The sequence below is a fragment of the Hemiscyllium ocellatum genome, chromosome 18 (genome assembly GCF_020745735.1).
Source record: "Hemiscyllium ocellatum isolate sHemOce1 chromosome 18, sHemOce1.pat.X.cur, whole genome shotgun sequence".
Taxonomy (NCBI): domain Eukaryota; kingdom Metazoa; phylum Chordata; class Chondrichthyes; order Orectolobiformes; family Hemiscylliidae; genus Hemiscyllium; species Hemiscyllium ocellatum.
The window spans coordinates 70,497,232-70,524,679 of NC_083418.1; the positions used below are offsets into that span (position 1 = coordinate 70,497,232).

At 40.1% G+C, this 27,448-nt stretch overlaps 1 protein-coding gene across 1 annotated transcript in view; it reads right to left on the reverse strand.

Moving 5' to 3' along the window:
- lgr4 (leucine-rich repeat containing G protein-coupled receptor 4) overlaps positions 1-17,521 on the reverse strand; it is a 140,793-nt gene extending 123,272 nt beyond the window's left edge. The window contains exon 1 of the mRNA XM_060839090.1: positions 17,001-17,521. Within this exon, the coding sequence (XP_060695073.1) occupies positions 17,001-17,293 (293 nt within the window). The 5' untranslated portion in view covers positions 17,294-17,521. The remainder of the gene's footprint in view (positions 1-17,000) is intronic.
- Positions 17,522-27,448: the final 9,927 nt, after the last annotated feature.

Consider the following 27,448-nt stretch of genomic DNA (forward strand, 5'->3'; position numbering starts at 1 on the left):
TAGGAAGAGTTTAGAGGGAATGGGTTAAGTGCTGGTAAATGGGACTAGATTAGGTTAGGATATCTGGTCGGCATGGACAAGTTGGACCAAATGGCCTGTTTCTGTGCTGTACCTGTATATGACTCTATGAGTGGATAGTGATCAGGCTAGGAGAATGAATTAAGAGAAAGTGACGACTGCAGGTGCTGGAGATCAGTGTCAAGGATGGGGTGCTGCAAAAGCAGGTCAGGCAGCATCAGGGGTCTCTCTCCACCTGTCAGGCATAAACCCTTCATCAGAAATGAGCTCATTGCTAATGAGGGGCTTATGTCATTTACGTCGATTCTCCTGCTCCTCGGATGCTGCCTGACCTGCTTTGCTTTTCCAGCACCACACTCTCAAGTAGGAAAATGAAAGACTGCTAGTTGGACTATTAGATACTAACAATGGACAGCGTGTAATAGTGTGTAATTTTGAGAGACTTGGTTCCAATCTTTCTTCAAAGTTCTCTCGACCCATTCCCACCAAAATGCACATTAACCATCTTGACTATTACCCACTTTTAGGCAACTTATTTTCCAGCGATCCGTTAATTGCATTCTATGCAGGCATATGCTTAGATTGGATCTCATATGATTAGTGGCTGTCAGCCAGATCCTGAAAGGTTTTTAATACCAAATGTGACTTTTGCTCTGGTGACTATATTACAGAATCATGAAAAACTGGTTGCATGAATCAGCCACTGGGCAAAAGGAGCCAGATTTAACAGTGTAAACACTAAGCACCTCATTCATGTCAGATTGCCAGAATCCAACTTAAACAAGCACCATTGTAAGAGTGGCTAAACTCTTCATTTCAATTCCAGACCTCAGGGTAGTGCATCTGTCAGCAGCTTTTTCAAGGTGCCAGGCCAAATCAGACAGACAGTCTTTTTATTAGCATTCTATTGTACAGGATACTGCTGTTTTACTTCATTCCCATTAAATTATTTCTGAATACTTTCAAGTATAAAAATCTCTTAAGTGTGACATTTCCAAATGCCCCACTGCACATTCTTTAAAGTAAATATGAACTTATCATTTGCATGAGATTGAAACGCTTATGTACCTATTCCACTCACATTTTTTTTTGAATAAAGGACAACCTTTGCTTTATGGGATTTCTTGTACCAAAGATTAACATGAAAAAGCTAAGGACAAGAAAAAAAACTCAAGATCCACAACTTCCATTCATGATTTAAAATCGAGAACTCTTGTTGCTTTTCTCCCTCCTTTGCCTCTGTAGCCACAGATTTAATGCTGTGCAGATTTAGTCATTTCACTCTAAGTATACTGAGTAAATCCAACCTTATTTCCAACATGTTAGTTAACTTTCTGAAGCACTTACATTTTACTTGAGTTTTGCCCTCCCTCGTCCCAAGGCCATGGACTGCTTGTTGGGTTACAAATCCACAGAGACATACTGGAATTTCTTCTGACTTAAAAACCCCCAAGGCAGAGAATCACCCCTATTGATCATATTAGCTTTTGTTTGATTTTTGTGAAATTAAAGCAACCAACTAGCACACTATATTTTAAACATGGCCTTATTAGTCAGTGATTTGTACAAGGTGAAAGTTACATTAGAAACTTACTCAATGTCATTTAATGGTATATCATCAGTCCAGCATGTTTAATAGTGAATAGTAATTTGTAGATTTCATTTATAGTTATTCAGCTCAAGCCACAAAAGGAAAAAGATACTGTACTGCTCTCAATTTCTATGGACTTAAGTTTGTAAAAACAAAAGAAAACTGGGAAAAATTTCAGGTTTGGTTATTGGAAGGTTTGCCCATAACACACAATATAGCTGAAGACAGAGCTGAAACTGTTAGGAAACTGCTAAGACAGGATGTCAGCTGTCACCACTAAAAAGGGCACATTATGCAAAGATTGAATCCATTAGTTCTTTGACCAACTTTCTCACAAGACTCATATACCAAATTTCTCTCTCTACCCTATTTTGGCCCCACCCTCCTTGTGTTACACTGGCTTGTGTTTATTTTGTTAGAAACCAAAATACAGAAAAAGAAATGTGAAATAAATGCTGAAGCAAAATTTCAGAGCCTTTCAGGCCCAAAATCTTGTTTTAAGAATTCTCTTCCCTTTAAATTAAAGCTTAACAGCACAAAACTAGGCAAGTCTAAATGATTGCTATGAACTGAAAACGTTTTTTGTTGCTCAAGAATTGGTGCCGTAAGCACCTGCTGCCCCTACCCAAATAGTTAGTATTCATTTTATTTACTTGGAGGATGGCTGCAAATATAGTATCCAGTACTTAAATGAAAAGACGGTCAGAGATATTCACGATACTTTCTCTGACATCCACTTCCAGAAAAAAAGGATTTGTCCTTCCTTTATCAAGAAACAGATAAATAAATTGTAAGGCTGCTGCAACTGGCCTATTTCAGAACAAATCATTTAGATAGCCATCAAAAATACACCCCTTAACCTTGGGCAGAAATATCTGCCAGTACAAATAAGCAAAGATAATGTTTTTGCAAAAAAATCATATGAATAATCTAGCATGAAATTAATAGCTCAAGGATGCAAAATAGCTCCTTAATGGTAAACAGACATAGTAATAGCAGTATAACAGCTCTTTGTTTACCCTCAAACTGGAATCATTTTCTCATCAGTTGTATAATAATCAAGACATTAACAGTCACTTCAGTTTTCACTAGTTTCTATACATCAAATAGCCTTCCACTGGTCCCTTAACACCAAACTGCACAAAGCTTTACAAGGAAAACATCTTAATGATTCACTCACATTCCAGACTAAACCTAAAATGGTTGGAAATTTCTATTTACCTTCAGCTTAATCTCCCATGCTTGCAGCTGCCCATAGAAATAAATGCAATAATTGGCTTCTTTCACCTCTGTTAGACCAGAACAAAAGTGTCATTCAGTTTAAATTTACAAAATGCACCAATGGATGGTCAACTAGCAGAACCAACAGGGTGGAATAACAATAACTCTGTAGCATTTTCTTCTTTCTTTTGTTTAGCCTTTCAAAGCCGTTAATTAAGACTTACACAATGCACCCCCGTGGGTTTTTTATCTGGAGGCATTACACGCTTGTAATTTTTTATATAACGAAAAAGAAAGTTGAATCCTGACACAGTTGTGCTAAATTACACAGGTTAAGACTCTTATATTAAAGAATAAAAATTCAAAGAAACGTGCACAGGTTCAGCAAGGAACAGATTGTTTATTTCACACTATGGTGCACTGGGCCTCTATTTATTTAATTATCTGAAAAAAGAACTTGGGTTCTTCCTTACATAAGCAGGTGGAATTAGGAGGCAGCACAAGAGCCCAGGACAGGAAAAGAAAGGTCTGTGAAATAAAGACAAATCTGTAATTTAAACTCCAACTTTTGTCTTGACAGATCTTAGACCATTTTGGCAAGAACCTGACTGTTCCGTTTTTCCTTTCTTCATGATGAGAGACTGAGTGACAGATTAATGTGATTGCTTCTTTTCATGGTTCACTGGGGGTGGTTTTGGGGGAGGGTGCTAAACAGGAACAAATGCCTAACAATGCACTCATTCTGAGGAGTAATTTTCAATCCGTCAAAGAGTAATCTGGCCCCATTCTATTGTAAATGTGTTTATTCTGTGGCAAACAGCGCTGGACCTGTTTCCATGCAGCAGCATGACAGTAAGATGGAGAATGCAGACCATAAAACTCCCAGGCTCCTTCAAAAGAAGCCAACATAACAATCAACCTCAACATAACCTTTTTTGTATAGGAATTACTCCAACTCTAGATCTAATCGTGCACGGCTTTGAGAGGCTTCTGTACATTTCCTTCCATTTGGTTCGCTCCCATTTCGGAGTCCCTTTAGCAAATTCAGCTATACACACAACTGGCACCCCCTGCACACTTTATTCCATTAATTTGTAATGCTCTTTTCAGAGGCAACAAATCCTATTACAGTAACATCTTTGAGAGACTTTCAAATACTCACAAAAGTTTAGCAAGAGGCTTAGGGAGACTGGCATATAATACAACAAGAGGACTGTGTGCATGATATCAGTTTCCGTCTGCTTTTTATCTTAACCAACTGTTTTGGCGCTTGCTAAGGGATTCCCAAAAATAAGCTCTCTTCTCGTCTACTCAGCACTGGCTACATGGCAGCTTTTATTACTGCTGTACATTACAGACTTAACATACAGACATATTGGACAATAGATGTTTTACTACCCAATCAGAAAAAGGCAGCTCAACTTGCAACATCTCAAAATTACATGATATTTGCACGTTTCAGACAAGTACTACATAACTGAGCAGTTTTGGTACAAGATTCACTAGAGAGGGGAAAAAGTTTACAATCACTCGTTACCATTTGCTAATGGAGTTTGTAATTTGATACACTGCAATTAGTAGAACCTCAGGGCTACTTCAAGGACTATAATTACTCAAGGAGGGGGCAGCAAAGTAGTAATGCTAAACCAATAGTCAAATTATTGACAAGTAGGTTTTTTACTTCCTTTATAATTGCTGCCAAGGAGTTATTTCCATTACAATAAATACAGCCAATAACTTGTAACTCTATAAAGTTAAAAATATTTGAAATAGTTTGAGAGAAAACATTTCAAATAATAGTGAACACAGCAGCCAGTTTCTCATGATTCAACGCAGTAAACATGCTGCGTGCTGCAGCCTTGAACTGGGCAATATGGTGCAATAAATCAGGAAGACGCCATTCAGGCTGATTTCATTACCTAATGGTTGGACAATGCAGAGTCTTATTCTAGCACACTTTTTTTTGCCCGCAGCTTCTATATGATGGCTGTAAACTAATTAACACCTACTAAAGAGAAATAAGCAGTTCTGCCCACATTGCTAGCAACAAAACAGAAAGGAAAATAGGTACTAAAAAAAGATAGAGGAGTGGCTGGTCTGGTTTATTTGACAACCTTTAGTTTCAATACTTTCCACACCAATCATTATTACTATCACCCATGCCTCTGTTAATCAGCAATTACCTGAATACATCCGAAACAAAATACTAGATATCGTTTACCTTGCGTGCCATTGACAAACCACATCGTTTAATGTCTTGATACAGAACATGTTTGGGTAAAAAGCTAATTATTCAGGTTACAAATTGATGTATCCGGAGGAAGATAGTTTTGTTGCATTTATCGTATCCATGAAGACTGAAAACCTTTAATTAAACTGTTAATTGTAAGTGTGAGCACAATGTGTAAACGTCAATAATATTAAATATCAATAGAGCAACAAGTTTAAGCTGTTTTTAATATTTAAACAATAAACTATTTGATAGACTTTTCAATTATGTTTATTGTGCATTGTTTGTTATTACATACATAAAATGACATTTCTTCTTGATTTGCCCTAAGGAATTCCAAAGCATGGCACTCTTCCAGGCCAGATACAAAGCAGGTTTCCTCATAAAGCATTGAAATAGTTACATGGACAGTCTGAAGAAGTGATCTTAGGTTTGTGAGATCCATGGTGAAAAGTGTCATCAACAGTGCTATCAAGCAGTACCTGCTTAGCAATAAGCTGCTTACTGATGCCCAGTTTAGCTTCTAACAGGGTCATTCAGCTCCTGACTTGATCACATCTTCGGCTCAAACATGCACAAAAACAGCTGAATTCCAGAGGTGAGGTCAGAGTGACAGTCCTCGACATTAAGGCTGCATTCAACTGAATGTGACATCAAGGGGCCTTAGCAAAACTAAAATCAATGCGTATCAACAAACTCTCAATTGCTGGAGTTATACCTGGCACATACAAGCTGCTTGTGGTTGTTGGAGGTCAGTCATTTCTGCAGGAGTTCTTCAGAGTAGTATCCAAGGCCCAACCATCTTCAGCTGCTTCAATGACTTCCCCTCCATCACAGTATCAGAAGTGGGGATGTTCGCTGATGATTTTCTAATGTTCATCCCCATTAGTGATTCCTCCAACGCTGAAGCAGTTCGTGATCAAAGGCAACAATATCCAGGCTTGGGGTGACAAGTAAAATTTGAATCACACAAATGCCAGGCAATGACCACTGCCAATCTAACTCCCAGCCTTTTACATTCAGTGGCGTTACTATCACTGTGACCCCAATATCAACATCTTTTGGGTTGCCATTGAACAGAAATTCAACTGGACTTGCTATAAAAACACAACGAGCCAGAGACGAGGAATACTGCAACAAATAACTCACCTCCAGACTCCCCAGAACCTGTCTAGCATCTACAAGGCACATGTAAGTAGTGTGATGGAATACTCCCCACCTGACTGTATGGGTGCAGCCCCAACAAGCTCAAGAAGCTTGACACCATCCAGGACAAAGTAGTCTGCTTGACTGGCACCATATCCACAAGCATCCACTCCCTTCACCCCAATGCTCAGGAGCAGCAGTGTGAAATCTCAACAAGGTGCACTGCAGAAATTTGCCAAAGATCCTTAGACAGCACCCCAAACTCTCAACCACTTCCATCTAGAAAGACATGGACAGCAGATACTTGGAAGCACCGCTGGCTGCAGGTTTCTCTCAAAACCACTCACCATCCTGACCTGAAAATATATTCCCATTCCATCACGGTCACTGGGTCAAAACCCCCAAATTCCCTCCCAATAGCATTGTGGGACAGCCTACAGCATGTGGACTGCAGAGGTTCAAGACGTCTCCTCACTACCACGTTCTCAAGGGTAACTAGGACAGGCAATAAATGCTGCCCAGTCAGCAATGCCACATCTCTCGAGTGAATTTTTTTTAAAAAGTGCTAGTTTTTACCCATGAACTGTTGCTCATTTCGTACTGGATTTGGATCAGCAAACTCAATTTACCTCTGACCTTTAAAGAGTCAGATAACAACAGGTAAATCATTCATGAGAGTAAAAAGCAGTGCAGGTACTGGAGCCAATTGGAGTTCTCAAGCTGGTTTTTAAAGCAATAGATTCCCAGACAATCACAGCTTTGAATGCCAAGGCTACATGTTACTCAAACCTACATCGGCAAGATATTATCAGTTCTCAGCTACAAGATGGAAAATCTCAAATGTGGATCACTCCAATTTAATGGAGGAAGGAACAGAAAAGCAATAGACAGTCCTTCCCAACTAATGGTCTTACAGATAATTCTAGTAAAGTACAATTGAATGCATTTCCCCAGCAAGAAAATAAATTACATTAATGCGACAGTGAATGTGAGTAGAAAAACAAGAAACCAGTCAGTCTAAAGTGACCCATTAACAATATAATTATAAGTCCAAGTAGTGCCAAAAATGCATTCATGTTAAAATGCCAAAGGTTACGCCCAATTTAAAATTTGTAGAAAAATATAAATCACAAGTCTTACAAATTCTATTGACCAAATCTTTTGATGCCAGCAAGTCATCTTTGTTTTTAAAAATTATATTAAATAAAATGTATGTCTCGAAATTGATCGTATTGCACTCTGGTTTAAAAAAAAACAAATCTTTTGATTGAAAATGATTGCATAAACTGAATATGAAAAAGCATTAATATATTGGTAACTGGCAAGTAATTTTTCAAACCAAATGGATTAAATCCTTCAACAAAATCGAAAAAAAGGTTCAAAGTAAGGATTAACGCTTATTTTTAAAAATAACAATTGTAACCTAACTATAAAACAATTTTAAAGAGCAGCATGCACATTTTGGAACAAGGAAAGCTATTAAGATGAGCAGTGCTCCCTAGATTTTGCACACAGATAAGTACAAGTTATCTAAAAAAGCTTAAGTCACTGCATGGTTTAATTACTCACTAACACTCCCTGAAAAACAAATTAAACATCCAGGCGTTTCCTGGGTGAAAGGGCACAGAACTCAATTACTGGAAGGAAATATCTCACTAGCCAGAGAGAATAATCAACCCTGCATGTCATTAGCCACATCAAGATTTAAAGTCAACTTAATGAGGTGGAAAAGGGGGCAAACAAGGAACAGACAGAGTAACAACTTATCTAGGCTTTCAGACTATTTATCCCTGACAGGAAGACTGTTATTCGGAAAGAGAGATGGAAGGATTGGTCAAAACAGAAACAGAACCATTTTCACATTCTGCGAGCAAATGATTTATAAGAAAAGAATTCAGGAACTTTTGACATTGACGACTTCTGTAGAACACGCTGCACTACTCTGCTGGAAAACTGCCCTTGAAACAAATAGGCTTGGTGTATGCTTTCATCGAGAACAACTCGATATCAACCATTCAGTTAATGTCTACAATTCCAGATCAAGGTGTTAAAACAAAATAGATATCAAAAAATAAAACTACGTATATGCATACTGCACAGTTCAGACTGTGAAGAAATTATTCATTAGGAATTATACAACATACGAATTTAAGTGCAGCATTACAATTTTTTCTTCTTGCCATGTAAACATTATGCATTTTAAAACATTTAGTTTTATTGTGTAACCTGTATTACATTTTTAAAAAAAAGTAGTTTCAAATGCTAGATTCTATTACATTGATTCTTCAAACAGAAAAGTGAACAGATATGTTGACCCCATGTCCCAAAACTGATGGTTATATGCAGCACAAGTCACCAAGCTCTACTACCCTAAAAAGGGAAAGTGAAATATTCCATATGTTTTCTTTGTTGCCAGCAAGGTTCTTGCCATAAAGACCACATCAGCTTCCCTGCAGAGGGACCAGGTCAATGCCCCGTGCAACTATTCATATGCATCCAAGTGGAAGCTAACAACTCATTTCAAAATGGATACTGTGATGCTTGCCAGAAAACTTATTTCTCTAAACTGCATTTTTGTTACTTCCTTAGAGTTTACATCTCAAAACTGAACTTTAACACTCGTCCTAAAAAAATGCAGATTTGTGTTATAAACCAATGGAAAAGTTTGAATATAATGTGTATTTTGCACCTCTATATAAATCCCTGTAGCCTGTACTACATATTTTGGCTGAGACAGCCTAAGGCATTGTGTTTCTTGGGTCGCTATGTCTTACAATGGCCGCAACTACAAACCATTTGATTTCCAGATGGAAGTTCTTACTCATTTTTCTTTGCCCTCACCCCTTCACAGAAAACCAAATAATCCTCATGCAGGCCATTTTCGCCTAATCTTTCCCCATAAATGTCCTGACCAGGAATAGCATTCAACTCAACTTGCTCCATGTAGCACCCTCAGTTGTCGTAAGCATAGTCTCAACACATCTAACTCCAGAAATATTTTCTTGAATCCATGATATCATAATGCAGCAAGTAGAAGATACAGACCCCGAGAACTCTCAACTGATGACGGGACTGAACACATGCTGCAACCATTAAGTGCTACAATCCAGCCAACAGAACTAACCATCACATACAACTCTTCAGCTGGATTAAATACCAAAATGAAATCACCATCACATTTTATAGATGAAAACTGTAATTTATTTTAGAACAGACAATTGTTTTAATTGTAATTTTTTCCCCCGATATGTAGAATGAATCACTGAAATGTATCTTATGGACAAGATGCAGCAACAATGTTTGCATGGAATTGTTTCAATAATTATTCAACTTTATTTTACAGCAGCTCATCATGACCAAGTGTCACTTATGGTCTGAAGCTGTATAGATTTAGCTGTTGAAATATGTAAAAAGAAACATGAAACATAAGATCCTGAGGGGTTTGACAGGGTGGATGTGTTAAGGATGGGTCCTGTTGTAGGAGAATCTAGAACAAGGGGCCACAGTTTAAAAATAAGAGGTTGCCCATTTAAAACGGAGATGAGGATATTTCTTCTTAGAGGGTCGAGACTCTTCAAAAGTCTTCCTCAAAAGGCAGCAGAAGCAAAAAATAAATTATTTGAATTGTTAAAGTAGGGGTGAATGGATTATTGGCAAGTAACAGGATGCAAGGGTAAGTAGGAATGTGCAGTTGAAGTTACAATTAAATCGATCATGATCTTACTAAATTGTATAGCAGGCTCAAGAGACTAAAGGGCCTACTCCTGCTCAGAATCCATCAGTTTGCAGTTTTGAGTAAAATCAAAATGTCAGGTGTAACAGAGTTAGATGTCAAATGTAATTCATTAAAGTTTGGAACTATGGAATGCAAGCTGTGATGAGAAATTAATGCAGAACAAATAGAATTAGAATCTGATTTTCACTGCAGTAAGGTAGAATTATATATGATTCTCAGTTTCTCAACATGATTTATTAGAGTGAAAACAAAATTGTGTAGTATTATATTACTCATTATTCATATCCCATCTCAATTAAAACACAACTACTGAACAATGTTCAATCGCAACATAGAATTATGTAGCAGAGAGCAAGACCATTCAGTCCATCACACCTGTGCTGACTCAATAAAGCAATGTCCAAATAATCCTACTCTCCAGCTCTGTCCCATGGCATTGCAAATTGTTCTAATCAATACTTATCCAATTCTTCCTTGAAAACTACTATTAATCTATCTCCACACTCTCAGACATTTCAGATGTGATAAAGAAATCAGATTTACACAAACTCTTGCCACTTCTTCAAAAAAATTTAACTAGAATCTTCTTTGGACACATAAGGACAAGCTTATCAGGTACTGTACTACTAGTGACTTAAATATTGAGTGATAATTACATTATGAAATCTAGAATAAAGTAATTTCCCACTTAAGAGAAATTAGTTCATTGAGTTATTCTATAGCTCCAGATAGAAATAAAGTCACAGTCATAGAGATATACAGTATGGAAACAGACCCTTTGGTCCAACCCGTCCATGCCAACCAGATATCCCAACCCAATCTTGTCCCACCTGCCAGCACCCAGCCCATACCTCTCAAAACTCTTCCTATTCATATACCCATCCAAATGCCTCTTATATGTTGCAATTGTACCAGCCTCCACCACTTCCTCTGGCAGCTCATTCCATACACATACCACACACTGAAAAAGTTGCTTCGTAGGTCTCATATCTTTCCCCTCTCACTGTAAACCTATGCCCTCTAGTTCTGGACACCCCCACCCCAGGGAAAAGACTTTGCCTATTTACCCTATCCATGCCCCTCATAATTTTGTAAACCTCTACAAGGTCACCCTGCAGCCTCTGATGCTCCAGGGAAAACAGCCCCAGCCTGTTCAGCTTCTCCCTGTAGCTCAAATCCTCCAACCCTGGCAACATTCTTGTAAATCTTTTCTGAACCCTTTCAAGTTTCACAACATCTTTTCAATAGGAAGGAAACCAGAATTGCACGCAGTATTCCAACAGTGGCCTAACCAATGTCCTGTACAGCCGCAACATGACTCCCAACTCCTGTACTCAACACTCTGACCAATAAAGGAAAGCGTACCAAACACCTTCTTCTCTATCCTATCCACTTTCAAGGGGCAATGAACCTGCACTCCAAGGTCTCTTTGTTCAGCAACACTCCCTAGGACCTTACCATTAAGTGTATAAGTCCTGTTAAGATTTGCTTTCCCAAAATGCAGCATCTCACATTTATCCGAATTAAACTCCATCTGCCACTTCTCAGCCCATTGGCCCATCTGGTCAAGATCCTGTAATAATTTGAGGTAACCCTCTTTGCTGTCCACTACATCTCCAATTTTGGTGTCATCTGCAAACTTACTAACTGTACCTCTTATGCTCGCATCCAAATCATTTAAGCAAATAACAGAAAGTAGAGGACCCAGCACCGATCCTTGTGGCACTCCACTGGTCACAGGCCTCTAATCTGAAAAACAACCCTCCACCACCATCCTGTCTTCTACCTTTGAGGCAGTTCTGTATCCAAATGGCTAGTTCTCCCTGTATTCCAATGAGATCTAACCTTGCTAGTCAGTCTCGCATGGGGAATCTTGTCAAACGCCTTTCTGAAGTCCATATAGGTCACATCTACTACTCTGCCCTCATCAACCCTCTTTGTTACTTCCTCAAAAAAATTCAATCAATTTTGTGAGACATGATTTCCCACGCACTAAGCTATGTTGACTATCCCTAATCAGTCTTTGCCTTTCCAAATACATGTATATCCTGTCCCTCAGGATTCCGTCCAACAACCTGCCCACCACTGAGGTCAGGCTCACTGGTCTATACTTCCCTGGCTCGTCCTTACCACCCTTCTTAAACAGTGACACCACGTTAGCCAACCTCCAGTCTTCCAGCACCGCACCTGTGACTATCGAAGATACAAATGTCTCAGCAAGACGCTCAGCAATCACTTGTCTAGCTTCCCACAGAGTTCTAAGGTATACCTGATCAGGTCCTGGGGATTTACCTTTACCCTTTTCAAGACATCCAGCACTTCCTCGTCTGTAAAATGGACATTTTGCAAGATGTCACCATCTACTTCCCTACAGTCTATATCTTCCATATCCTTTTCCACAGTAATACTGATGCAAAATACTCATTTTGTATCTCCACCATTTTCTGTGGCTCCACACAAAGGCTACCTTGCTGATCTTTAAGGGGCCCTATTCTCTCCCTTGTTACCCTTCTGTCCTTAATATATTTGTTTAAAACTCTTTTGATTCTCCTTAATTCTATTTGCCAAAGCTATCTCATGTCCCCTTTTTGTCCTCCTGATTTCTCTCGAGTATACTCCTACTTCCTTGATACTCTAAGGATTCACACGATCTATCCTGTCTAAACCTTACATATGCTTCCTTCTTTTTCTTAGCCAAACCTTAAAATTATTGTTTTTGGCAAAAATGTTACAAACTGATAGCGTGGACACTTTTTTAAAAAAAAGATTGTGAAATCAATGCTAACCATAGTTCAGGTCACCACCAGGTCTGGAAAATGTGCAATACAGGCAAGATTATTCAAGACCTGGCCAATGGGAGACAAGATTTGGGTTTTGCAGGAGAGGTATAGAGCTCCCTCATTTGTAGAAAAGAATGAGTTAAGAATTCAAGACCTGCAAAATGTATTTGCAAATTTAAATAACCACAGTCATCGCAAAATTTAAAAATTATTACAAATATAGTTGATCATTGAATAGTGACCATTACATGGGACAATGTTATATTTCCTTGTTTTACTACCAAACACTTCATTTTTGGGTTAATGTAACTTTCATACGACAAAACATTTTGGCACATAGTTCACCAAATCAGACTTTAAAGATATTCAATTGTTTTCAGTCAGTCAAGCCATGCTGCTTATTAACCATCTTAGGCAAAATAAGAGGAATTATAGAACAACACATCAGACTGAGCACAACGCTTGCATTTTAAGTTCTTGATTCCAAAAATACCTTGAAACTTTATAATTACAATACAGATCTAGCTGGTTTAAAGCAATGTACAAATTGATAACATTCAGAAGACTGCAATCTGCAATTAACTACTCTGTCATGCTCAGTGTGCAGAAACTTAACGTAATTACACTTCTTCACAAACTAGTGAGCTTTTATTGCATAAAGATCACATAAACAAGGAGTGTTCAGAGTTCACTAGCACCTGTAACTAAGATAGTCGTGCAGGTATTAAAATAGGCCACAGTATCTCTGGGTTTTAAAGAGAAACAAATAAGTTGGCCAAGCTCTCTATTTCTGGTCAATATTCAGGGAATGTTATTTCTGTGCAAACATCAGACAAGAACACAAAAGAGCTGCACTTTGATCCAACTTTTCCCCCAGAGTGCAGTAACCTGTCAACAATTACCATCAGGATTCAGACATGGTGAACAGTCACTTGGACAAATTAACAGGGAGCACCAACACCTAATGGCACCATATTTTAGTAGCATGCTGTATGTAGTTTAAGGACAGATACAAAAGTAGTTGAAAAATAATATTCAGATCAGAATAACTTGTTTATTTTTAGCTCCACTGGTTACAGTTACAATCCAACACTTGTTGAAAAGGCTGATACACAACATTAGATGCAAGACCTTATAACTTTTCAAATTCTGGCTGAACACCAATACCTGCAACCTCTATTTAAATTGCATATCATCTCAGGTTAGATACATATTGTCATTCTTGCATCCTCATTAGATCAAAATCCTGGACCCCTGACAATAGAAGGACAATCACAATATGGATGTAGCCAAATCATAAGGGCTCACCACCAACCTCTCGATTAAAAATCCCTTAATAAGTGCTGGCTTTGCTCATGACATCACCAATTAAAGGAAATTTCTCTTCAAAAGAATCGCATTCACAAATAAATAAATTCCCTCAACTTTTTTGGCATGGCACTGAGATTGAGACAAGAGATTCACCATCTTCCTTGTTTGCTACGATACCTTACAGTGTAGCCAAGCAACAGCTGAACATTCCACTAAAATAATTTAGTTTTGCCCCAACTGTAAAATGAAAACACGTAAATTATTACCAAACACTTAATAACAAAGCTGTACATTTAAGTCTCAATCAAGTAAGTAGATTGAATGCCTAGTTCACCTATGAGTATGTCGGGCACTTTATCTGTTCAAGATGACAGAAACACAAGTCTTGTTTTGCTAATAATGTGCAACTGTTCAAGTAGGCCAATATGGGTAAGCCACAAACTACCCCCATTTATGGCTACCAGGTGCATATGAATACTGAATAATATTAGCCTTATTTTCCCCTCATCCCTTTACTTACAAATTATGTTCAGACCATGCAAATACAAAGGTAACATTAACTTTGCAGGGGAAAGGTAGATACATACATTAGTTCTTTAAGGAAAAATACTGTCGAATTATTAAGCAACAAAATAACTTAGAAACTAAGGCTAGCTGTCAAACACAATCACTATTTATAACTTGCGTGCTGAGGCATACATAACCCTGGGTTAAATCAAGCGAAGAGATGTAGATGTTGGCACTGCACAAATGGTTCAAGATTTTGTGAACTATTCAGTTTCCTAGACTTTTGAAAGCAACTAATGTATTGTACAATATGTTATCAAAGTATCTGCTAAAGCACATATTTATGACATAAGAAAACATTGTCTTAAGGATTTAAGTTATTGTGTGACTGATTTCAAATACTCTAACTTGCCCTTTCTAAAATTATCAGGAATATCTACATTTTACTAAATTAACATTCCAACATGCAACACATGATGCAAGTTGAGCATACAGTAGCCAAATACTGCAGCATACCCCATGTAAGTAATAACCTTTGAACGTACAAAGCTCCAGGCAGTTATTCGAGAAAAGTCTCAAAGATTTTGGAAATATTGCAATTTTGTTTTACCCATGATCAACACAACCTTTCTATTTGCAAATTATATTGCTGTCAAATATTTACTGCAAGATAGTTCCAAGGTCACAGTTTCAGTGGTTTTACATTTTTCTCTATCATAACTAATAGGATTTTTCTCCCTAGTCAAAGTTGAGTTGCTCTGAGACAACATGAAGCAAAACCTTTGGAACACTGCACATAATTGACATTTGTTAAAGAATAAATTTGTTGCACTGGATAAACTTTTCTGCCTGTAAGTAAATGTTTTACTAAACTGAACAAAATCTACTTTAAAACTTTAACTGCTTTTCCCCGTAAAAGAATGAAACACAGAAGTGGTAAAAGCAGATGACATTCTTTCTGAATGACAGGTATCCAATAACTATCATCTCAGATCACTGATGAAAATTATGGTAGCTGAAAATATGGCTTTGCTAAAATTCATGACCATTTACTCAATGCGTGAAGAACATTTTTAATTTCATATATGAAATAATAATTGTGTGCTGCTGTTTTTGTTTTAATATGCATTAATGCCCAAGTTATACTGCTCCAAGAAAGAAAACACTTAACAGCACTTTGACTTGGGTTAGAATTGCATTGTCCACTTTCACAATTGGTTGATTTAAGGGAAGGGGCTGTGATACATATGCGCACACAGAGAAAATGCACAGAGGTAATGCTGGAAATCCATAACAAAACCAGAAAACACTTGAAATACTCAGCAGGTCAGACAGCATCCGTGGAGAAACAGGGTTAACATTTCACATTAAGAAATTTCTTCTTATGGAAGATAAACTATCACTGTTTCTCTCTGTGCAGATACAGCCTCATCTGTTGTATATTTCCAATATTTTCCGGTTTTATTCCATTCACACAGTTCACCAACATCTTTCTACTGGTGTAAGTTGTAGTAAAGAATAATCAGCTCTAGGCTTCAGAAATTTATATTGCAGCAAAGGAGCATAGCCTCATAACTTATCATTCAAATAGCAAATGAAAGTCATAACAACTCCCTTTTGCAGCAGCATTTATACTGACAAACTACCAATTTCTACACAATCAATAACTGGCTGTATGTTGTTCTGTGTGTGGTCCAAATGCCAAAACTAAAACATAGCTGAGGCAAGCACAATAATACAGAAATTATCCTTAACTGAAAACCTACTGCTGGTCAGCCAGAATCTGATACATTAGATTTTAATAAATATACTCACAAACAAAGCATGAGAGAAATCTGTTTACATTATAAAATCTGCATTGGGTCATTTTAAACCACAAGTATGCAATCTGATGGGGCTAGTCAATAGTCTAATTTGCAATGCAAAACTGAGATTTGACCGCAAATCATCTGCATACTTCACTGCACATCGGCTGCATTTCCAGCTTCAAACTTTGACTACCTAGTGGGAGATGATTTGTATAAAGGCAGGCATTTTTTTGTGGTATAAAGAAAAGTGACTCGTCATGCTACAAAACATCTCCCCGTGGCAATCAAAAGTTGCACCTTACAACTGCAAAACCATTTCTGAAAATATCTTATGCTCTATACTCGGCATTTTTGTAAAGTTTCAGCCGGCAAGAAACTCTTTCTTCAGCTGTCCCGAGAGAGCACTGTCGTGTACTGAACCAACCTGAAAGGACACTTCCCGGCGAAACAATTAATATTCGCTGCACATATTATTTCTAAATAAAAACTGTCAGCGCTTCCATGCACATAACCTCTCAAAATTTCCCTGGCAATTGCAGGACAGGAATCCAAATAAATCTAAACGGACCTGATGCGCGAGCGATTTTTGTTTTTTTGAAAAAATAGCATTTAATTGAATTATATTTTGAGAGCTGGCGGTTCTGATACTCACAAGAAGAAGGTGAAGACGCTGAGGCCTTGCGGGACGGTGGTCAACCCTCGGCCGGAGCAGTCGACCCGGAGCGCGGCTCCACCGTCGCCCTCGCAGCGGCACACGGCCGGGCACGGAGCGGCCACATTCTCGGAGCGGCCGCCGCTCGATCCCAGCAGCAGCAGCAGGACAGGGAGCAAGGCGGCGGCAGCAGCCGGCCAGCGGCGTCCCGAGCCCGGCGGCGGCGGACACCACCAGAGGCAGCCCCCGCCGCCGTACCGCCACCGCCGCCGCTCACAGCACCAGCGGCACATGAAGAGGGGACTATCGGTTAATTTCAAATATCAGAGCGAGCGACTGCAGCAAACCTCCGCCTTTCACACACACACACACTCTCTCTCTCTCCCCCCCACCCCGGGGGCGGTGGGCGGTCGCCGGTCCGCACTCTCCTGCCCTCAGCCCGGTTCTACTCCTCAGTGAGCCGACACACACGCACCGATCCCGGGCTCTCCCTTCCCTCACTCCGACAGCTGGGCCCAGCCCGGACCGCCCAGGGGGGAGGGGACAGGTACCGTCACCATGGAGACAGGGGCGGGGCTTGCACCCTGATTGACAGCTTAGCCTCTGATTGACAGCTCGTCCTCTGACAGCTCTCTCTGATTGACAGCTCTCTGAATGATAGATCTCCATCTGCTTGACAGTTCTCTGTCTGACAACTCTCTGACTGACAACTCTCTCTGATTGACAACTCTCTATCTGAATTAAAGCTCTCTGTCTGATTGACAGCGCTCTCCCTCTGATTGACAGCTCTCTCTGATTGATAATTCTCCCTCTGATTGACGGCTTTCAATCTGATTGACAGCTGTCTGTGATAGATGGCTTTCCCTCTGATTGTCAACTTTCCCTCTGATTGATGCCTCTCCCTCTGATTGACTATTTGCCCTTTGATTGACAGCTCTCTCTTTCTCTGATTGATGGTTCTCTTTGATTGACAGCTCTATCTCTGATTGACAGCCCTCACTGATACAGCTTCCTCTATGATTGACAGCTCCTTCTGATTGACAGCTATGTCTCTGATTGACAGTTCTCTCCCTGAGTGACACCCCTCCCCTCATTGACAGCTCTCCCCCAATTAAGGCTCTCCCTCTGATTGACAGACCCCCCCCCCAGTGAACAGCTCTCTCCTGATGGACAGCCCTCCCCTGATTAATAATTCTCCCTCGATAATAGCTGCCCTCTCTGACTGACATCGTGTCTCTCAGATTGACAGCCTGACCCAGATTAACAGCTGGTTTTTGACATGCAGCTAGCTCCTTGAGTGACAGCTGACACCCAACTGACAGTGGTCACATGATTGATTGTCCATCCATCCCAAATTAACTTCTTACACTTCTGATTGACTGCTTGAGATTGATCCCTGTTTGACAGTCAGCTACACTACCTGTGAGATCCTCTGTGTATGCCTGGACTGTCTGCGACACTGCACACTGCCTCAAATCGGCTGGAGGGGGCGGGTAGAGACTATCACACATCCGCTTCACGAATGTGCCTTTGCAAAGGAAGTCTGGAGAGAGAGAGAGAGAGATGCTACGGTTTTTGTCAAGGTTCATCACGAGCAGCTCCATGATGCAGGACTCTGTGGTCTCAGGGCTGTTCTTGGGATGCACACTGAGACAAGCCTTGACTGCATCTGGATGACCATCAGTTTGGTGAAAGACGCTCTCCATTCCATCCAAAACTTCCAGAACAAGGCGTTGACCTTGAGCGAGTGTTGCAGACTGGAACATTCCAAGGTCTAGGACTAGGTGCTAAGGGATGCATGAAAGTTTGGGGCAGCTGCCACCAAGACAGAGTGGGGAAAGACCACTATCTAAGGTCTTTCTGCTGAAATTAAATGGAGGTACATTCAATTATCGGACCGTCCCAGTGCCTCAAATGTATGTAAATACAATCTTGTATAAGTAAGAAATGTTGTTCTACACAGGAGCAAAAGAGGTACAGTTAGTAAGTTTGCAGATGACACCAAAATTGGAGGTGTAGTGGACAGCAAAGAGAGTTACCTCAGATCACAACAGGATCTGGATCAGATGGGCCAATGGGCTGAGAAGTGTCAGATGGAGTTTAATTCAGATAAATACGATGTGCTACATTTTGGGAAAGCAAATCTTAGCAGGACTTATATACTTAATGGTAAAGTCCTAGGGAGTGTTGCTGAACAAAGAGACCTTGGAGTGCGGGTTCATAGCTCCTTAAAAGTGGGGTCACAGGTAGATAGGACAGTGAAGAAGGCGTTTGGTATGCTTTCCTTTATTGGTCAGAGTATTGAGTACAGGAGTTGGTCAGTCATGTTACGGTTGTACGGGACTTTGGTTAGGCCACTGTTGGAATATTGCGTGCAATTCTGGTCTCCTTCCTATCGAAAAGATGTTGTGAAACTTGAAAGAGTTCAGAAAAGATTTACAAGAATGTTGCCAGGGTTGAAGGATCTGAGCTACAGGGAGAGGCTGAACAGGCTGAGGCTGTTTTCCCTGGAGCGTTGGAGGCTGAGGGGTGACCTTGTAGAGGTTTACAAAATTATGAGGGGCATGGATAGGATAAATAAGCAAAGTCTTTTCCCTGGGGTTGGGGAGTCCAGAACTAGAGGGCATAGGTTTAGGGTGAGAGGGGAAAGATATAAAAGAGACCTAAGGGGCAACTTTTTCATGCAGAGGGTGGTGCGTGTATGGAATGAGCTGCCAGAGGAAGTGGTGGAGGCTGGTACAATTGCAACATATAAGAGGCACTTTGATGGGTATATGAATAGGAAGGGTTTTGAGGGATTTGGGCCAGGTGCTGGCAGGTGTGACTAGATTGGGTTGGGATATCTGGTCTACATGGACGGGTTGGACCAAAGGGTCTGTTTCCATGTTGTACATCTCTATGACTCTATGACATATGTAAGGCTATGCGTAGAACTGAACTGCTCTAGCGACTATGCATTTAGGAATAGATTTTTATGAATAAAGTATATTTTTGAAATAAAAAAGGGACAGCTAGCTACCTACCTGACTGACAACATGTTCCTCTATCAACAGCCAATTTGCTGCCCATCTTGTGACAGGACTTGTGGATTTTATTCACCTCAGCACACACAACTCCCTAGTGGAAGAAAATCATCCTTGATTCCAAGGGACTGTCTAAGAAGAAGACAACTAATCCACTGCTCTCTTCTGCTGAAGCGACAGTTTGTTTGTTGATTTGATGAATTCAACTTTCTTCTGTCCTTATTTTCATGTGTAGGGATTCCCTTGTTTTGGCTCATGCTTCAGTGCAACTTTGCAAAATGGTTGTGCAGGATAGCAAGACACATCACCTGTGAAATCCTTCCAAGAGATGCTCGCAATCCTACTACACAATCTCAGACAATATTGGAAAGACTTACAGTCTTATTTTCACTGGGGTTTAGAAGAATGAAGAATGATTTGAAGTTCATTAGATTTTGAATGGTTTTTGGCAAGGCAGACGTGGAGAGATATTTCCTCTTGCGGTTGGGACCAGACTAGGGACTACTGCTTCTAAATTATCGGTCATGTTTTATGCAGAGATAACGAGAAATATTTTCACTTGGAGGGTTATGTCATTTTAGAACTCTCTGCCTCAGAGATGGGGTCAGTAAATATCTTTAAGGCAGGAGTAGATAGATTCTTATTAGGTAAAAGAATCAAAGCCTATTAGGTATAGGTGGGAATATGGAATTCAGAACAGAAAGAAATCAGCTATGATTTTATTGAATGGCGCAACAGGCCTGAGGATTCAAAAAGCCAACTTTACCCTGAAGCTGTATGTTCATTATAATCATTCAATAAGCAATGACCTAGCAGCATTACTGATAGACCTATTAATCTAGAAATTCAGCTATTGTTTGGGAACATGGGTTTGAATCTCAGCACAGCAGAAGGTGGAATTTGAATTTTAAAAGAAGTCTGGAATTAAGAATCTAATGATGACCATGAAATCACTGTCAAATGTCATAAAACCCATCTGGTTCAGTAATGCCCTTCACGAAGGAAATTTACCATTTGGTCTGGCCTACATGTGACTCCAGACTCACTGCAATGTGATTGACAATCAGCTGCCCTCTGGGCAATTAGGGATGGGCAATTAATACTAGCCTAGCCAGTGATGCCCACATTCTGTGAATGAAGGAAAAAAACTTCCATAGCAAGCGAGTCCTTCCATGGGATTTGTAGGTAAAAGCAAGGACTGCAGGTGCTGGATTCCTGATGAAGGGCTTTTGGCCAAAACGTCGATTTTCCTGCTCTTCGGATGCTGCCTGAACTGCTGTGCTTTTCCAGCACCACTCTAACCAAGACCATGGGATTTGTATCCAAGACTTTGTAGTTTAAACTTGAAAGTGTATCACAGCTGATAAATCCACTGAATCACTTGCAGAATCACCTGCAGAATCTGACCTTCCTTTCAGTACAAATGGATTTCCTACTATTCACATTTGCACAATAATGAAAAACATTATGATGCAAATGCAAATAAGGGTGGGCATGTAAAGAAAAAAAGTACAAAAATGATTGCTCATTGCACAATTCACTTTTGTTGGAATTTTGTTGGCAAACAATTCAACAACAAATGGTAGAGGCTGGTACAATTACAACATTTTAAAGGCATCTGGATGGGCATATGAATAGGAAAGGTTTAGAAGGATATAGGCCAGTGCTGGCAAATGGGACTAGATTAATTCAAGATATCTGATTGGCATGAACAAGTTGGACTGAAGGACCTGTTTCCGTGCTGTACAACATAGACTCTATGACTCTAAATGTTTAGAAGCAAATTTTAGGACTCTAAATATTTAGGAGTACAAACATCTGTAAATTCTTTGGTTTATATATTGTGCACTTGACAAAGAAGTGGAGATCTTAGAGAAACATACCGCATGTGCTTTTGGTGTAAGTTGTCTTCACAGTGTTCAAGCCTAACTAAATTATGTTCAGTTCACTCTATAGCATTCATTGTATAGTATTCCTTTTTCAGGCAAAGGGTCAGTCTACAATGTGTTATTCTCAAGCATAACATATACTAGAACTTGTTTTATAAAATGGCAACATTTATTCTATCAAACTTAATCCAGTCCAAGACAAGTAAAATATGTATTTTAGCTGAATGTACTTAGCTGCATAATTAATTATATTAATTATAGTAAGACATTTTAAACTTGGTTATTATCTTGCAAAGTATGTTCATACCATGGCTGCCTCTGGGAAAACGTCCAACACTCTAGCAACTCTGAAATATAGAAGGAGCTTTTCAGGTTCTGGAGTGTTTTAGGAGAAAGTGGGGACTGCAGATGCTGGAGATCAGAGCTGAAAATGTGTTGCTGAAAAAGTGCAGCAGGTCAGGCAGCATCCAAGGAGCAGGAGAATCGACATTTCGGGCATGAGCCCTTCTTCAGGAATGAGCATTCCTGAAGAAGGGCTTATGCCCGAAACGTCGATTCTCCTGCTCCTTGGATGATGCCTAACCTGCTGCACTTTTCCAGCAACACATTTTCAGCTCTAGAATGTTTTAGCCAACTTGCGCAGTACCTATAAAGAGAATTGCTGACTTCTAATCTGACGTTATCCTGACAGTTAATTTGTTTCTCCCCACCAGAACTTTTTGTGTTCCCCTTTTTATGTCTGTTTTCTCTTAGTGTCTTCATCTACTTCATCCTCCATCTCCTCTGAATGTTCCTCTTTGAGTCTGCAACCTTCCTCTATGTCAACCTGTCACAGAGCTTCTTTCTTAAATGCCTTCCCACTAGTATTGCTTCCAGTTCAATGAACAAGAGGTCTCATGGACTTATATTTCTTATTATCTGAGAAGATTACAATTTGCCCCTTTGCAATGATGCAAGCTTTTAAACGTTCTTCCCTCACACTCTTAAACACAGATAAAGAGGTCTTTTAAATAAGTTTTCTTAACAGTGCTATTTCCACATTAAAGGTGTATATTCTGTTGTCAAAAGTAGCACATCTTAAAGTGAATTCACCTACTGAATATATCGCTCATAAAGAGTTGCTGACCAAGAGAAACATCACTTTATTTAGGTCACACCAGATTCACTTGCTGCTGAAACCTTCATCAAAACATCTGTTAACACAAAGCCTAATGATTCCTCTTTCCTCCTGGCCAGCCTGCCACAAATTTTAGTTCACCTAAAACTCTGCTACCTGTAAGCTATCCCACGCCAAGTTGTTCACATACATTCTCCCTTTCTTCAATAATCTACATTAGTTCCCAGTCCCTCACTTCTTCCAATTGAAAATGTTCACACTTACATCTAATTATATCTCTTCATTGCCTTTGATCCTTCATGTCTTTGTAATCTTACCTGGCACCCCTGGCTTCCGCTACCTTTCTGATTCAATTCACTGACATATCCCCATCCCATTATTGGTTGCAATTTATTTAATTGCCTGGGATCCATCTCTGGAATTTACTTCACAGTTTGCTGCGAAATAAGACTAGATCAGTTTAGGGTATCAGGTTGGCATGGATAAGTTGGATGGATGAGTTTGTTTCCATGCTGTTCATCTCTATGACTCTCTGACTTTAATTGACCAGCCAGCTTTGTCAACTAATAGAACCAAGCAAGGTAGAGGGTACAATAGACTGTCTTCTAATAACTATACCTTGATGAGATGTGAGTGTCTCTGACATTGGTATTTAAGAGTCCATTGCGGTTGTACGGATCTGGAATCACATGTAGGCCAAACTATTTCTTTCTCTAAAGTACATTAATGTTTTTCACAACAACAGATAATAGTTTCATGGTGACCATTACTAAGACTAACTTTCAATTCCAAAAAAATTCAATGAATTTAAATTCTGCAGCTGGATTGTGTGCTTTTATCCCATGATATCACAGTGTTAGATTGATCTCTTCCTAGTAATGTCCTGATAATATTGCAGGTCAGGATCAGGATACTGTCAATCACTGATCTACTTGCAGTTTCATCAGGTGCAACTGCAGATTAACTAATTAAGGTTCTGTGGTATCTCACCAGTTAGCTCTCCAATTCTTTAACCTGCCAAGCACAACCCAAACCCTCTTTATGAATTGAATAAATTCTTACACAGAGATTGCATACATTTTGCATTGGGTAAACAGACACTTCCATGTGAAGTGTTTGCAGAAACTAGAATCATAGGCTCATAAACATTGTTTTCATACAGGAGAAAGTGAGGTCTGCAGATGCTGGAGATCAGAGCTGAAAATGTGTTGCTGGAAAAGCGCAGCAGGTCAGGCAGCATCCAAGGAACAGGAATTTCAACGTTTCGGGCATAAGCCCTTTTTCACAGAGAGTATGCACTCTCTGTGTAAGAATTTACTCAATTCATAAAGAGGGTTTGGGTTGTGGTTGGCAGGTTGAAGAATTGGAGAGCTAACTGGTGAGATTGTTTTCATACAGCCAACCAACCACCAAAAGTTTCCAATCAGCTTCTATCTGAAATGCCTCCCTCCAAGATGCTGAATTTCAAATATTAAATTATAATGCAATTAACAGCTAATGATGTTGATGTGCCCACATTAGTAATAATGAGATAAACTTTAGATGTGTTCTTGATGTATTGCAGAAACACTACATATGGCGGATGAATAAAATTAGGCTGATTACTCTGTATTTAGAGCCTGGTCTTTTTGGAACAGAACATGAATTTTTAATGGGCTGTCATTGTCCAGTTTTGTGTGTATAGAAAACTGCCGCCACTACTTTCACAGGTCCCTATTAATTAGTTACTCAGTTTTCACATTACATTACATTGCCGAGCCCATGGACCTGCATATAACTGAGAAGGTATTACATTAGCATAGATTTCCTGATGTGGTCTTTCTTGTTACAGGCAATTGTAATGTTTTCTGAATTAAGTCAAATGTTACATACAAACCTCATTATTTTCAACCTTGCTTTCAATTGTCATTCTGCTCTGATCACATCTTAATTCTCTACAAGTGGTTGTGAAGGGGTTCCACTAAGTGCATCTATCAAATATGATTCAGATTTGATTTGGAGTAAGTGAATCCATCAGGGTGCATTTTTCAGCCTTTTACATATGGCTACTGTTTTAGTTTGAAAGAATCTGTCAGCATGCTCATGGCAATTACACAGCTAAATCTGTTCCCTTATCTCATTGGCTATCTCATCAACCTAGTTATTTGCTCCCAGATGTGTCTCTGGTAACAGAAGCAAAACAGCACAAATATAAAAGTGGCCTTGGATGTGCTCTGAAGTTCTACATTTAACACATGTACATGGTATCTTCAAAGTAAAACCGAGTGCTGGCAGGTGGGACTAGATTGGGTTGCGATATCTGGTCGGCATGGACGGATTGGACCGAAGGGTCTGTTTCCATGCTGTACATCTCTATGACTCTATGACACTAAATTACAAAAATTTAGTTGAGTGTAAAACTGAAAAATTTCAACTTGTAAAAACCAACTAGCAGATTCACTGATTCATAAAATAACCATTATGCCGGGGATTTTACACATTTGGCACTTTGTATGAGCAGTCAAATATGTCCTCCTATAAATTAAAGTTCTTTTATATTTTAAAAGTTGAAAATTGATTTTAATTACTTTACATGGTAGCATTTTTGAAAATAACACTTACGTTTTATTCAGGTGTATTCTGCAGTAGAACAATGCAAGAACACAATTTACTAAAATCCATGCACTTTCTCAGTCTGCAGCTAATATGCTTGAAACTGACACATTTAGGACTCTGGAACTATGCTGATAAAGACTACCACAACTTTATCATTTGCTTAACCAGCATAAATCGCTTTAGGTGTGTTCATTTGTTTTTAAGGATGGTTGCTGCTTTGAAGCGTGGGTTGTATTTTTCTAAGCTTGGGGCCAAAATTCCAAAAATCTACAAAATACAAATGTATCCAATTTGTTTTACTATCCACATTACAACATGTCGTCCCAACCAGTACCCTTCCATCAACACCCTCATCCACCTGGTCGAACTGGTCCTCACCCTCAATAATTTCTCCTTCCAATCCTCCCACTTCCTCCAAACCAAAGGGGTAGCCATGGACACCCGCATGGGACCCAGCTATGCCTGCCTCTGTATCAGGTACATGGAAAAGTTTATCTTCCACAGTTACACCGGCACCATTCCCCCACCTGTTCCTCATCTATATCAATAACTATATCAGCCACCTCATGCTCTCATGAGGAGGTTGAATAGTTCATCAACTTTACCAACACCTTCCACCCCAACCTTAAATTTACCCAGACCATCTCAGACACCTCCCTCCCCTTCCTGGACCTCTCCATTACCATCTCTGGCGATGACTAACCACAGACATCTACTACAAACCCACACAGCTACCTAGACTACACCTTCTCCCACCCTACCTCCAGTAAAAACACCATCCCTTATTCCCAATTCCTGCATCTGTGCTGGATCTGTTTCCAGAATGACCAATTCCACCTTTGAAAATCCCAGATGACCCCCTTCTTCCCACGTGGTTGACGACGCCTTCCAGTGCATCTCCTCCACTTGTCGCACCATCGCCCTTGAATCCCACCCCTCCCAGTGCAACAAGAACTGAATCTCCCAGTCCTCACATTCCACCTCACCAACCTCCGCATACATTGCGTCATCCTCCAACAGTTCCGCCATCTCCAAATGGACCCCGCCACCAGAGATATATTCCCTTCCCACCCCTACCAGCGTTCTGAAGAGACCATTTCTTCCACGACTCCCTCATCAGGTCCACACCCCCCACCAGCTCACATCCCACTCCTGGCACCTTTCCCTGTCACCACAGGAATTGCAAAACCTGCACTCACATCTCCCCCCCTCACCTCTGTCCAAGGCCCCAAAGGATCCTTCCACATTTGACAGAAATTTACCTGTCCTTCTGCTCATGTCATCTACCATATCTATTGCACCCAATGTGGTCTCCTTTACATTGAGTAGACAGAATGCCTTCTTGCAAAACATTTCAGAGAACATCTCTGGGACACCTGGACCCACAAATGCCTCCGCCCCGTGGCTGAACACTTCAACTCCCCCTCCCACTCCATCAAGGACATGCAGGTCCTGGGCCTCCTCCACCACCAAACTGTTACCACCCAATGCTTGGAGGAAGAACGCCTTATATTTCACCTTGGGACTCTGCAAACACAAGGGATAAATGTGGATTTCAACTGTTTCCTCATTTCCTTCCCCCCTCACCCCCCAGCATTATCCCAGTCCCAAGCCTCCAACTCAGCATCATCCTCCTGACCCGGCTATCACCTATCCCATCTATCCACTTCACCCCCCCGACCTATCACCTTTTCCCTCACCTTCAGCTATCTATTGCCTTCTCAGCTACCTTTCCCCCTCAACCCCACCCTCCTCCTATTTGTCTCTCAGCTTCCGGGTCCATAAGCCTATTCTTGATGAAGGGCTTATGCCCGAAATGTTGAT